Genomic DNA, 14191 nt, shown 5'->3' with positions numbered 1-14191 from the left:
GAAACATTCAGCAACTTCTACAAATAGAGAAAAAAATAAACTCCAAACCTAGCACATTTTATGATAAAAAAAAAATGAATCAAACACAACGGTCTAGTTAAATCAGAATCTGCAAAGAATTTGACAAAAAAAAATTTCTCTTACAACACAATAAAAGGACTTGCATGTGCCTGATATATCAGAACTTTTTCTTGTGTTTTTTCAGAGAAAAGCAAGCATCTATCTAGAGCGCTGAATGTTGGAACTGCAGCCTCATGTGTTGAGCAGAAGGAGCCAAAAGGGGGCAGAAGAACTAAACATTTTGAGGTACTGACCTGTTGTCAGATCCTCTCAGCCTTAAACGTCATATATTTCAGGCAATCAATTTAAACAAAGGTTATACAATGATCGTAATAATATTTAGCTGTATGTTGAAGCATTGGATTTTCTTTTGAAGAACTAAAACTTTAATTCAGTATTATCAGTTCAAAATAAAGTGTATCATCTAATGTACGACAATGAAACTGAAACACCTGTCAAGAGGTTAAACATGTTTATTTGGTGATAAAGCTGTTTAAGGTTTTACAAGAAACAGCTGCTGCATTGAAAACTAGACCACACCTACACTGTAAATTATACTCCAACCAATGCTGCGTGCACTGTAGGTAATGTCCTAATATTCACCTATAAATCACAACTACATCACAATAAGCTTTGGTCCCTACGACTATTGCCGCAGGATGGATAATTTGATGGATAGCTTGTTTTCTGTATTAAAGAACAATTGGGTGGTTCCTAAATTAAAAGAGACATTCCAGAGAATGTTCTTCTTTTGCATTCTGGGATGTTTTTCAGCTCTTTTAGTGGTTTCCACACATTCATTGTGAAAAAGAAAGTATACCCCATTTTCAATTCTAGAATTGTTCTTATCATTACATTATGAAAACTATCTTTTGCTTACCAAGTTCTAAAATTATTTAAATATAATCTTTAAGTTCACACACAAATCAAATTTGACACTATTATTATTTACTGACTAAAATTAAAATAAAAGGAGAAGCTGTGCATTAAAATCTACAGGGGTTGGACAATGAAACTGAAACACCTGTCATTTTAGTGTGGGAGGTTTCATGGCTAAATTGGACCAGCTTGGTAGCCAGTCTTCATTGATTGCACATTGCACCAGTAAGAGCAGAGTGTGAATGTTCAATTAGCAGGGTAAGAGCACAGTTTTGCTCAAAATATTGAAATGCACACAACATTATGGGTGACATACCAGAGTTCAAAAGAGGACAAATTGTTGGTGCACGTCTTGCTGGCGCATCTGTGACCAAAGACAGCAAGTCTTTGTGATGTATCAAGAGCCACGGTATCCAGGGTAATGTCAGCATACCACCAAGAAGGACGAACCACATCCAACAGGATTAACTATGGATGCAAGAGGAAGCTGTCTGAAAGGGATGTTCGGGTGCTAACCCGGATTGTATCCAAAAAACATGAAACCACGGCTGCCCAAATCACAGCAGAATTAAATGTGCACCTCAACTCTCCTGTTTCCACCAGAACTGTCCGTCAGGAGCTCCACAGGGTCAATATACACGGCCGGGCTGCTATAGCCAAACCTTTGGTCACTCATGCCAATGCCAAACGTCGGTTTCAATGGTGCAAGGAGCGCAAATCTTGGGCTGTGGACAATGTGAAACATGTATTGTTCTCTGATGAGTCCACCTTTACTGTTTTCCCCACATCCAGGAGAGTTACGGTGTGGAGAAGCCCCAAAGAAGCGTACCACCCAGACTGTTGCATGCCCAGAGTGAAGCATGGGGGTGGATCAGTGATGGTTTGGGCTGCCATATCATGGCATTCCCTTGGCCCAATACTTGTGCTAGATGGGCGGGTCACTGCCAAGGACTACTGAACCATTCTTGAGGACCATGTGCATCCAATGGTTCAAACATTGTATCCTGAAGGTGGTGCCGTGTATCAGGATGACAATGCACCAATACACACAGCAAGACTGGTGAAAGCTTGGTTTGATGAACATTAAAGTGAAGTTGAACATCTCCCATGGCCTGCACAGTCACCAGATCTAAATATTATTGAGCCACTTTGGGGTGTTTTGGGGGAGCGAGTCAGGAAACGTTTTCCTCCACCAGTATCACGTAGTGACCTGGCCACTATCCTGCAAGAAGAATGGCTTAAAATCCCTCTGATCACTGTGCAGGACTTGTATATGTCATTCCCAAGACGAATTGACGCTGTATTGGCTGCAAAAGGAGGCCCTACACCATACTAATAAATTCTTGTGGTCTAAAACCAGGTGTTTCAGTTTCATTGTTTATAACATGACCTAACGTTGTGTTTATATTCCATGATCAGCTCTCAGAAACTTACGTTATGAATCATTCAAGCATAAAAAGGCTCTGAAACTCAAAGTAAGAACCAGGGGTGTGTGCAGAGAACACAGCACATAGATCAGACAACGTACCAAAGAACCAAATTTGAACTGGACATTTAGGCCCCTTGATACCAGCATTTGAAATTTGTTAATGAGGCAATTTAGCGACAAGCTAAAACTTAGAGATATTGGCTTAAAATTTATGTTTAAGATACTCAGCTATAGGATCATGGATTTTTCAGGTCCTGTTTAAATTTTTTTTGCTGCATATTTCTTTTAAACCATCAGACACTATTTATTGCTATTGTTATTTTAGACCTCCCACTGCTTGTCTAGTCCTCCGTCTATCCATTTTGCACATTCATTAAGCAATTACTGAGCATCAGTGTCATGGTCTGGTGCAAGGACTGGATAGAAAATGAGTGAAAAGCCTTAAACATCCAAAGGAACAAGAACCCCACACAGAGAGACTGAAGACTACTTAAAATGATTAGAAGAAAATCTGCCTACTCAGAGAAAAAAGGGCTAGTTTAAAACTTGTTTAAAAGTGACGCATTCATAATGCCTTTCCTTTCCCCCTTTGTTCATTATCGCCTGAAAATTGAGCGCATGGTACAACTCCAAACCTACAAAAACTTGGGGAAGGGGACCATTAATAAGAGAAGCAGGAAACTGAACCATTATAAGGAGCTGCAGTATAGACAGCTCTGGTAGGCAATCTACAAATCGCACACTTCTAAAATCTAGACTTTTTGAAACAGTGGGAAGAAAAAGCCGTCGTTAAAAGACATCCCTAGAAGTCCCAGTTAAAGCTTGGAGTATTCACAAACCTTGTAGGGGGACACATCAGGCATGTGCACGAAGGTACTCTACTCAGACAAAACTTAAAACTGTTTGGCATACATGTAAAACACTGTATGTAGCAGAAAACTAACACCACACATCCCCCTGAACACGCCATCCACACAGTGACACATGGTGGTGGCAGCATCATGCTGTGGGAATGCTTTTCTTCAGCAGGAACAGGAAGGCTGTTCAGAGTTGATGGGAAAATGGATGAAGTTAAATAATGCTCCATCCATCTTGAGGCTGGGGCAGAGGTTCCCCTTCCAGCTGGGCAATGACCATAACCATACAGCCGAAGTCCTAATCATCTGTGACAAATATGCTCCATCCGATTTGACTGATTTATTTTGACTAATGTTTGTAGAGACATACCTCAAAGACCTGGAAGCTGAATTGCAGCCAATAGAGGTTCTTCAAAGTGTTGATACAGGGAGCTTAGCAGAGCCACACTTTTCAGCTTTTCGTTTGTAAAAAAGGTTCAGCATTTTCTCTCCACTTCCCAAGTATGCAGTACTTAGGGTTGTTAAAGTGGTTCAAGGTGTATACTTTTCCAAGACACTGCAACTTGGGTTTCACTGAACCTATTTAAGAATACAACAGCTTAAAATAAAATGTGATTACCCTGAAGCCCTACAGGAAACACTTACTGTACAAAACAGCATTATGACTTCTGAACATGACAAACGCCAAGTTTCTGTTTCTTAAACCCGGCCGCGCGTGCTCCCGCTTGGTCATGCCATATGGAGCCAAGCAGCATCAAGTGTCATGCATGCCCTGCACAATGCATGCCCAGTTAACTCTACCTTTGTTTGTTGTTAGACTCCAGAATATTCCATCTTTTCTTTCCGCTTCAGGTTATATCAAAACACCATCTCTTCATCCACAGGACAGATTGAAAAGACATCTTCAGGACATCTTTCAGTCCACACCCTCTCTCTCTTCACGAAGCCTCCCACTCTGTACCCCTCTCCTGGACCGAAGATCTGCTTGTTAATATTTAAAGGCACTATTGTGCTTGTGTGTGCATGCGAGTCAATGGGAGCCCATATTCTTTGACAGAAAAGTGGCGAGCCTGCCATGGAGCACCAACAGCAGGGCTGCAGGGATGGTGGAGGTGTGGCGGAGTTGGGGGGGGGGGGGCTTCAAAAGCATCAGGTGCTGCATGATGAACACCTAAAGGGATCTTTAAGAAATTGGTACAAGGAACATAAACAGCCATCCAGGTGATGTGTTTAAGTGTAGCTCCACTTAATACAGGACATATCAGAAATAAAGCAAACTTTATAAAATGTTTTATGGACTTTATTTCCATCATTCGCTCTTTTAATCACTGTATCTTACATGTTGCTTCCAGAATCTGCTCAACAATGTCGGTTAGCTGGTAGATTTCATATTCAAAATAAAAAGGCTAGCTAGCGGTCTTTGCTTTTTAACTATTATACAGTTTATATCCTGTCAGAAGCGGTTTACTTCTTAACGATCTGGATGACGTCCTCATGCTCCATGATGTGCGTTAGGCCCACTCTCTGAGGACTGTACTTGGTACTGGTTCCCTGAAACAAAGAGACAGTTTGGACTCGCTGAGTGAAAGGTGAGGAGTTATGCGACAGCAAAGAGGAGTTCAATTATTAAACAATCTCACTGTTGAAATTAATCGGAACATATGCATGATTAAACAGAGAAACAGAAAGTGGAGAGGAAGTGCACAGGGGTGTGAAAGAGTATTTGGCGCACCTAAATGTCACAGATCATCGAACAAATGTATTTTCCGACAAAGATAACCCGAGCAAATACAGAAAGGTATTTGGCACCAAATGATGAGTTAACTTATTAAGGGAAAAACTTATTCAAGCCAACCTAGCAGTGGGTGAAAATGTAATTCCCCGTAAACCTAATAACTAGTTCTGCCAACCTTAGCGGTGACCGGAAATGAGTTTTTAACATCACTGTGGAGGAATCCTGGCCCGTCTTCTTAGAATTGTTTTAATTCAGCCACATTGGAGGGTTTTTGAGCATGAATGGCCTGTTTAGGGTCATGCCACATCATCTCAATCCCATTCAGGTCTGAGCACAGATTAAGCTCCAGTTTGAGGTCATGAACAGAGATTCTCCTTCAGGATTTTCTTCACTAAAGCAGTCGTCACCTACAGCGAGTCGTCCAGGTCCTGAAGCAGCAAAGCAGCTCCAGATCATCACACTACCACCATGTTTGACTCTTGGTATGATGTTCTTTCTCTGAAATGCTGCGTTAGTTTTACACCCGGTGTGGATCTACGCCCTCCAGAAAGTTCCACTTTTGTCTCGTCAGTCCACAGAATATCTTCCCCAACATGCTGAGGGGCATCAAACTATTTTTTGCCAAATGTGAAACGGACCTTTGTTTTCTTTTTGGCCAGCAGAGGTTCTTGTCTGGGAACTCTTGTATTTCCGCCCAATCTGCTTCTTATTGTTAATCTTGAACACTGACCTTAACTTTAACTTAAGAAAGGTCTGCAGTGCTTTAAATGTTGTTCTGGGTTCTTTTGTGACCTCCTGGATGTGTCTTGGATGCGCTCCTGGCGTAATTGTGGTGGGCCGGGCACTCTTGGGAAGATTCACCAATACTTTTTAATATCTTTTAACCTACATCAAGTTGCAGACAGGTTCTAATAAAGTGATTTATTGATTCTACGGGTCAGGCAGTAATCTGTCTTGGGTTGGGCAAGATAAACAGAACTCAGCTTTTGAGGTAGTGAGGCAGTTTTGCCAGGACTTTTATACAGGTCCTTCTCAAAATATTAGCATATTGTGATAAAGTTCATTATATTCCATAATGTCATGATGAAAATTTAACATTCATATATTTTAGATTCATTGCACACTAACTAAAATATTTCAGGTCTTTTATTGTTTTAATACGGATGATTTTGGCATACAGCTCATGAAAACACAAAATTCCTATCTCACAAAATTAGCATATCATTAAAAAGGTCTCTAAACGAGCTATGAACCTAATCATCTGAATCAACAAGTTAACTCTAAACACCTGCAAAAGATTCCTGAGGCCTTTAAAACTCCCAGCCTGGTTCATCACTCAAAACCCCAATCATGGGTAAGACTGCTGACCTGACTGCTGTCCAGAAGGCCACTACTGACACCCTCAAGCAAGAGGGTAAGACACAGAAAGACATTTCTGAACGAATAGGCTGTTCCCAGAGTGCTGTATCAAGGCACCTCAGTGGGAAGTCTGTGGGAAGGAAAAAGTGTGGCAGAAAACGCTGCACAACAAGAAGAGGTGACTGGACCCTGAGGAAGATTGTGGAGAAGGGCCGATTCCAGACCTTGAGGGACCTGCGGAAGCAGTGGACTGAGTCTGGAGTAGAAACATCCAGAGCCACCGTGCACAGGCGTGTGCAGGAAATGGGCTACAGGTGCCACATTCCCCAGACCTGGGCTACAGAGAAGCAGCACTGGACTGTTGCTCAGTGGTCCAAAGTACTTTTTTCTGATGAAAGCAAATTCTGCATGTCATTCAGAAATCAAGGTGCCAGAGTCTGGAGGAAGACTGGGGAGAAGGAAATGCCAAAATGCCAGAAGTCCAGTGTCAAGTACCCACAGTCAGTGATGGTCTGGGGTGCCGTGTCAGCTGCTGGTGTTGGTCCACTGTGTTTTATCAAGGGCAGGGTCAATGCAGCTAGCTATCAGGAGATTTTGGAGCACTTCATGCTTCCATCTGCTGAAAAGCTTTATGGAGATGAAGATTTCATTTTTCAGCACGACCTGGCACCTGCTCACAGTGCCAAAACCACTGGTAAATGGTTTACTGACCATGGTATCACTGTGCTCAATTGGCCTGCCAACTCTCCTGACCTGAACCCCATAGAGAATCTGTGGGATATTGTGAAGAGAACGTTGAGAGACTCAAGACCCAACACTCTGGATGAGCTAAAGGCCGCTATCGAAGCATCCTGGGCCTCCATAAGACCTCAGCAGTGCCACAGGCTGATTGCCTCCATGCCACGCCGCATTGAAGCAGTCATTTCTGCAAAAGGATTCCCGACCAAGTATTGAGTGTATAACTGTACATGATTATTTGAAGGTTGACGTTTTTTGTATTAAAAACACTTTTCTTTTATTGGTCGGATGAAATATGCTAATTTTGTGAGATAGGAATTTTGGGTTTTCATGAGCTGTATGCCAAAATCATCCGTATTAAGACAATAAAAGACCTGAAATATTTCAGTTAGTGTGCAATGAATCTAAAATATATGAATGTTAAATTTTCATCATGACATTATGGAAAATAATGAACTTTATCACAATATGCTAATATTTTGAGAAGGACCTGTATATTGGGCAAGCTAGGATGGAGAGCTTTTGTCCCCTTAATAAAGGAAATCATCATTTGACAGCGTCATTTTGCATTTACTCTGGTGTTCTTTGCCCTATATAAAACCAGCAGAAATCTTTAAGAAGGCAAACACTTTTTCATGCACTCTAGAGGTGTGAACTGCTTTTCATGTGAACTTGTGACAGATTCAGAACTAATGGGACTTAGTGGCAAATATGTAAATATGTAGGAAACACCTCAGATGCTGAAACTTCACTAAAACAGAGAGGTTGTTTATCTTCTTAAAGTCAAATTTTAAATAATTTCAAGCAAAGTTTGTTTCGAAGTTTAAAAACAGTACAAAACATCAAATTGATCTCTTCACAACATAAAAATTTAATGTTTTCTTTCTTTAAAGAATAAAAATGATTTGCAACACCTTTAAAGATGAAAAACGAAAAAAACAAAGCCCCACAATGTACTACTTTGCCATAAATAACTCCTTTTTCAACAAATTTCTTTGTCCGAAATGAGAGATTTAAAAGACATTACAATTTAAAAAGACAGTAAAGTATCGAAACTGGTTGGTAGGTAGATGGTTTTGAATAGTTGCTATGGAAACTTAAACACTATGCTTTAGAGATCACCATCCTGCTCACTTTGCTGGATCGCAAGAGAAAAATATGTCGTCATCTTCCAGCCTTGCTGCTCAGTTCCAGGGGTTCTAAGCTTTATTACTGCTCTGACTGTAGATGCAGGCAAGTTTGGGCCAGAAGTCATTTCCTTACTCATTATGATCAAAGTACATTTGCGTTATCTGAAAGGCATTTGCACTTATCTTTCCCATTTTGAAGAGTAGGTAAGAGAAATGGGTCCATGTTTCACGTTATATTTATAACCCTGGGAAATGAATGAAGGTTCTACTCTGACATATTTGAAACATTTAAAGCAAGACCTATTTATTTTTATTTTGGAGTTTTTCTCCCTACTGAATAAATGCACACAAATCAATCAGATGCCGCAGAATTAAAACACTGGCTGTTATGGTTAGCAGGAAGGAGGTTTGTGAGAATGTAGTGTTACTTACCCACACCAAGGCATATTTGAACTGGCTGGCTAAAGTTCTGTGGATTCTGTGGCACTGCAGATTAAAAAAGAAAAAAAAAACTCAAACTATGTTGATAAGGGTTTGCTCACTACTTATTTTATATGTGCAAATGTTTCAACTGCATCAGTCCTGATATCTACACTAAATACTGCAGGAATCTACTGACCACATGCTCTACTGATGCTCCTCTTCTCATGATGATGGCGTCATTAAAGTCCGGCCGTTCTAACAGGGAGGAGCAAAATGGGAAGGTTAACTTAGGGATCTACTGTATGTTTGTTCGAAAGTGGAAGCCTTCAATATCAATCTGAATACCTCCTCTCTTCTTTGTATAAATGCAAATAAGCGCCAAGTACTCCCACAACGTCTCCAGAAGGTAATCCAAATTCAGCTTCATCCCACAGCTGGAACAAACACAAAGACAGAGATGAGAGGCTTTTTTCTTACTTACAAATGCATATATAGGTCGATGGAGGAGTGCTGCTATTTTGCACACAGACATCTGACCTGATGACAACACTGTGAGATCTGCGTGCCAGGCGGTCCACCTCCTCCATGGAGATCTGATCCACCTTATTGTACACCTAGCAGCACATAAAAAAAATAATGAACACTCTTATCCAGGTTAGACAACAAAGTTATGAGATTTACAAAAACAGATGCTCTCTTATTTCAGGTAAAGATCTGACATACATAAAGGCACGGCATGTAAACTCTGTTTCCAACAATGACGTCAATGAACTCGTCTGGTGTGCAGTCCTCCCTGAAGAGCACTTCTGCATTAAAGATTTCTAAAGCAGGAAGTTAAAGACCAAAACCACTAACAAACGAAATGAAAATGACTGAATCCAGACGTAGGAAAGGTATTGTGATTGATCAGAAACCAAACCACTGTGCTGGATCGCTGAAGGATACTGTACTCATGGAGGATGAGCTGAACGAGCTTCTCCGAGCACTGAGTGAGGGGAACGGTGGAGTTGTAGGAGAGACCGCCACCTTTCTTAGGCTGCAAGGAAAGAGAAAATAACTTTTTTATTCTGGCTACACTTACAAAACTAAGCACACAGCCACTTTTCCTACACATGTTAATGTAGAAATTCCAGACGTTTCCCAACTCAGCTTTCCAAATCTCTCATTCCTTTAAATCATAGTAAAATATAAAATATACTAAAGTCCAATAAATTAATAGCTGCTATTTCTACAGTGGGCAGACAAAACTGGAAGAGGACCCATTTTTATCTTGTCACAATGGTTAGTAAGAAGTATGATAAGAGATTAGAATATACCTCTAAAGGTGACTGTTAGTGAATGCACCATTTTTCCAATGTCAGATTGTACCATAAAATAAAGGATCAATTTATATGAATCTTTTTAAGTGATTTTACTATGCAGTGGTGCCACGAGGCACACTACACAGTGGTTTCCCTGAACTACACATTTGTTCTTACTAGGAATGTCACGGTACACAGAAAATGTGGTTTGGAGCGTATTTGATCTTTAAAGTCTATTTCTAAAATTTGTTTAATTTTATTGTGTTCTAAAAGCTGAAAAGATGAAAGCATAGAACTGACTAAAGATTTTGTTAGATTTTGTTCAATGCATAAAGCAGTATAAGCAGGCAAAGCCAATGCCTGGAAACATAGATTATATAACAGTATAACCACTTGAAAACAGTCAGTGTAAATGTTTGGAATATTTTTAAATAGATTTTGCCCATATTTCAGAATAAAGCAGGCTTAAATCACTTTGAAGTAGTGTTGATATTTGGACACCCTAGAGTCCCAGGTGTACCTGAATGCAGCATGTGCAGCTGTTGGGGAAAATCTCCTAGTCTTCAGTGGAGATTTCTCCAGTACCGGTGATGTTTACATTAAGCCTGGCATTGTTTCAGGTGAGTAATTCAGTTAAGTGCAAAGCAAGCAACCCACCTTATTTCTGTAAAATGTGGATGCTGACATAAACGTTTGCTCTGGTCCACCTTTCTTTTGTCACTGTAGCTGCATGAGAAACCTTAATGTTCCCAAATAGCAGCTTAGTGATAACTGGGAGTCCTCTCTGCTAGGTGTCACTATTTAAAGCTGCGTTACAGAACCTTGCATTAGTTTCACTCATAAACATTCTACATGTATTCAGGTATAAAACAAGGCTGTATTTGTTGAGACACGTGTGCACCAAACCAGCAGGACTATACTGGATATTTTCTGTATACCGTGAACTGTTACGCCCTCAGTCATTATAGTCACTAACACTGTACAGCTGTAGAGGATGACGTATCACATCTATGTTTGGGTGGTCATCGTTGACGGTCATCAGTCAGTTCAATAACCAGAATGAATCATTTTGAGTTAGATCCTAAACAGTAGATCAGCGTATCTTCTTCATCTTATAAGGTAAATAACTCAGTTGAGTTGATATGAGTAAATAAAAGTGATACCTTGAAATAAATATTAGGCTTTGTCCTGTTAAGTCTGATGCCAACAGACTCCAACTCTTTCTCTAATAGTTCTCTGAAAAACAACAACAGAAATTGCAGGTCAGAGTCATCAATGATGACGGTGCAAAGCGATTTTAACAACAACAAACCTCTGAACGTCTCCTTTTGTGGCATCTAGCATCATGATGACGACATCTGCTGTTCTGGCAACAGCGATGACCTGTCGGCCTCGACCCTTTCCTATGACAAAGTTACCCGTCAGCGTTACAAATCTTTGATAGGAATCAGGACTTTTTTTGTCCCAAAAAACATTCATAGTGACACTTATGAAGGTATTACAGAATAACAATCTCTGTTGATGACCACGGGAACAAAATTTGACGTCAATGAAATAGTACCTTGGGCGGCGCCCTCAATGATTCCTGGCAGATCAAGCAGTTGGATGTTGGCCCCTTTGTACTGAAGAGCAACAAATAACAGAAGACCACAAGTGAAGGGGAACTTTTAGATTTAAACAGAGTTTAAAGCTCGATATGTGAGAAAATAGTATTGTTTAACCAAGGGTACCTCTATAACACCTGGTATGCAGGTGAGGGTTGTAAACTCGTAGGACGCAGCTTCACTTTCTGTTGAGGTCATCAAGCTGAGGAAGGTGGACTGCAGAGAGAAGATGACTTTAACCCACTGTTTTATAGCTACACTGTATTGCTTTTATTATTATTCGAGAAAGTCAGTTCTTATATGTTTGTTTATCTTACAATTTTAGCAACATTTTAGGAATTAGCAGACAAAAACAAAAACTATTAAAAATAAAACTTCAAATGTATTTCTCATGTCTGGATGCCCTTAACCTGGCAACACCAGACTAATGAGGACATGGAAATTGCGATGCCTTCATGAATAATGGAAATACTGTTTTAGGAAACTTTCAGAAGAAATGTTGCTGTTGCAATAAAAAGAGAAAACAGCTCCTAACGCAGGTTATATTCACCTACCTTACCAACAGAAGGGAATCCAATGAGCGCAACACGAGCATCTCCTGATTTCATGACATCGAAGCCCTCACCTTTGGCCCCCGCTGATTTGGAAGGCTCCAGGAGCTGAGATCTGTATTTGGCTAGCTTGGCCTTTAGCAAACCCAGATGGTACTCCGTGGCTGCAGGTATGAAAGCAAAAAATATACCAAAAATCGGACTCACATGGAGCGAATTCTTTGTCAGGAATGACATTAATGATTTAGGCCTGATTAAGTGGCAATTTGAAATGCTACGTACTGAATAAAAAGCATAAGGCACTTTTTAAGGTCAATGGTTTGAATTATAAAAGATTCAAAAGTTTCACAGAACACTAGAATGTACTTCTGAATTCCCCAAAAGGTGTACTAATATTATTATTAATAATAATAATAAATATTAATAATAAGAGTGAAATAAAATGTTAAGTTTTGCATTTATATTTACTTACACAACATTGCATTGTGTACAGTGATTACCAATATATTTGTACACAGCGGGGGGGGTCAGTGAGATGCTTCATGTAATACTTCATCTTCAAATCTATCTTTAATTAAAATTAAAATCTAGCAAGGATTTAAATTGTCCATATAAATAAAATGGAATGCGGTTTGTAAGTACAGTACAGTATAAGCGAGGCTTTGGTCTCATGACTTTTGTAATTGTTTATAGTTAAATGCAACATAAAGAAGTATCTTAAAAAATAGATGTTGTAAATAAACAGGAGGACACAATTCATGTTTCTAACTTTGTTTTTTAAAAGGATATATATTAAATCCAGCCTCTCAAAAAAAACTTGACTATAACATAAAACTGAGAAAAAATAAATCATATTTAATACAGAATTGTTATGATGTGCCACGTCCAGGTCTCCTGGGGAATTCTGGGAAAGGTTGCTGACTGGACAGTTGACTAGCAGACAATCTCCACCAGGATAAAAGATCATTGCTAAAAAAGTTAGCCATTTACCAAGTGTTGTATCCAGGCATATTAATAAAAAACACTGAGTGGAAGGAAAAAGTGAAGTAGAAAGACCACAATTTAATAAAAAAATTTTTTTTTTATTGGGCTGAATTGTAGGGTTTTCATTTGCTGTAAGCCATAATTATCAAAACTTGCAGAATTGAGCACCTGAAATATTTTACTCTGTGTGCAATAATATATTAGTGGAATTCAACTAATTAACACTAACAACTGAGACATAACACTTTAATACCACTTTATGGGGAAACCTTGCATCCCTTATACCTTCTTATTAGTCCAACACTAACATCAACCCTTGGTGCCAAGTAGGCATTTAAGGTGGTGTCGATCATTTTAGGTTTCCAGAGAACCTACTACAGTACTCTAGCAGTTTCTGGACCTCAGTATTATACTTAACCAGGTCAGAGACCCACAGCTGCAGCTGGCTCTAACTTAGCTTGCTTTTCAACTAGCAGCTCTGTTCCCCCCCTCTGGTACCTTTGTTTTTCTGTGTCCGAGAAATTTCTTTCTCTATTTCCGCGATTTTCTCCAAAATACCCATTGTTGCAATCCAGGCGTTGTGCAGCGAATCTGTCGGGAAGAGGAAAGAATAAAAAAAAACGACAAGAGAAACGTGTCAGCTTCGTTAGCTAACGGAGGGGAGGGGGGACGGCTAACTGCAAACCAATAACAGCTGACAGCTGAGAGAAACAGCAGTAGGAGCACTCGGTTTAAACGTCAGCAAACATCCGACTAAACAAACATACTGACAGTACTTTCTAAAGTTAAATGAAAGGAGAAGTTTACTTTGACAGAGGGAAACTCAGCAGCATGCACACCGTGCTGACCGCTGGGGTGAGCAGCAGAGTTCCGCCGTTAAAAGGTATCCCCGGCCGGTTCTGTGCTGCTGTCAAAGTCTTTGCGCTTCTACACTCAGCTTTATGGACCCATCCGAAACCCTACTGGTGCGTTCAGGTACATCTCGTATACTGAATGATTTCTATGCGCGTCCATAAAAATGTGACTAAAATCTTATCTTTCCTAACGAAATCTTGGATTATTTTTAATCCGTTTTACTAATGTTTTATTAAATAATCAAATCAAACCAAAACTTTCACTTCTAATTAAGTAACTTTAAAAT

At 39.8% G+C, this 14191-nt stretch overlaps 1 protein-coding gene across 1 annotated transcript; it reads right to left on the bottom strand.

Annotated features, from left to right (window-relative positions):
- Positions 1–4509: 4509 nt before the first annotated feature.
- Positions 4510–14010, bottom strand: LOC124864483 (developmentally-regulated GTP-binding protein 2). The gene is made up of 14 exons (XM_047359280.1): positions 13858–14010; positions 13549–13641; positions 12070–12230; positions 11642–11731; positions 11473–11533; positions 11224–11314; positions 11075–11147; positions 9556–9646; positions 9334–9431; positions 9148–9224; positions 8956–9044; positions 8807–8865; positions 8620–8673; positions 4510–4776 (listed from the first exon to the last, which is right to left on the bottom strand). Exons 2-14 carry the CDS (start codon positions 13610–13612, stop codon positions 4690–4692), a joined length of 1095 nt encoding a protein of 364 aa, XP_047215236.1. The 5' UTR covers positions 13613–13641; positions 13858–14010; the 3' UTR covers positions 4510–4689.
- Between the last annotated feature and the right edge of the window lie 181 nt (positions 14011–14191).

Source organism: Girardinichthys multiradiatus, chromosome Y (genome assembly GCF_021462225.1).
Source record: "Girardinichthys multiradiatus isolate DD_20200921_A chromosome Y, DD_fGirMul_XY1, whole genome shotgun sequence".
Lineage (NCBI taxonomy): Eukaryota > Metazoa > Chordata > Actinopteri > Cyprinodontiformes > Goodeidae > Girardinichthys > Girardinichthys multiradiatus.
The sequence above is the reverse complement of the archived record's forward strand: the minus strand, read 5'-3'. Positions and strand labels throughout refer to the sequence as shown.

What these genes read in the sequence shown, in the direction of transcription:
- LOC124864483 (XM_047359280.1), bottom strand. Translation starts at nt 13,612, where the DNA reads ATGGGTATTTTGGAGAAAATCGCGGAAATAGAGAAAGAAATTTCTCGG. An exon ending in CATTGAGGGCGCCGCCCAAG is followed by an intron (nt 11,315 to 11,472) that starts GTACTATTTCAT and finishes ACTTTGTCATAG; the next exon opens with GAAAGGGTCGAGGCCGACAG. An exon ending in TCAAATATGCCTTGGTGTGG is followed by an intron (nt 4,777 to 8,619) that starts GTAAGTAACACT and finishes TCTTTGTTTCAG; the next exon opens with GGAACCAGTACCAAGTACAG.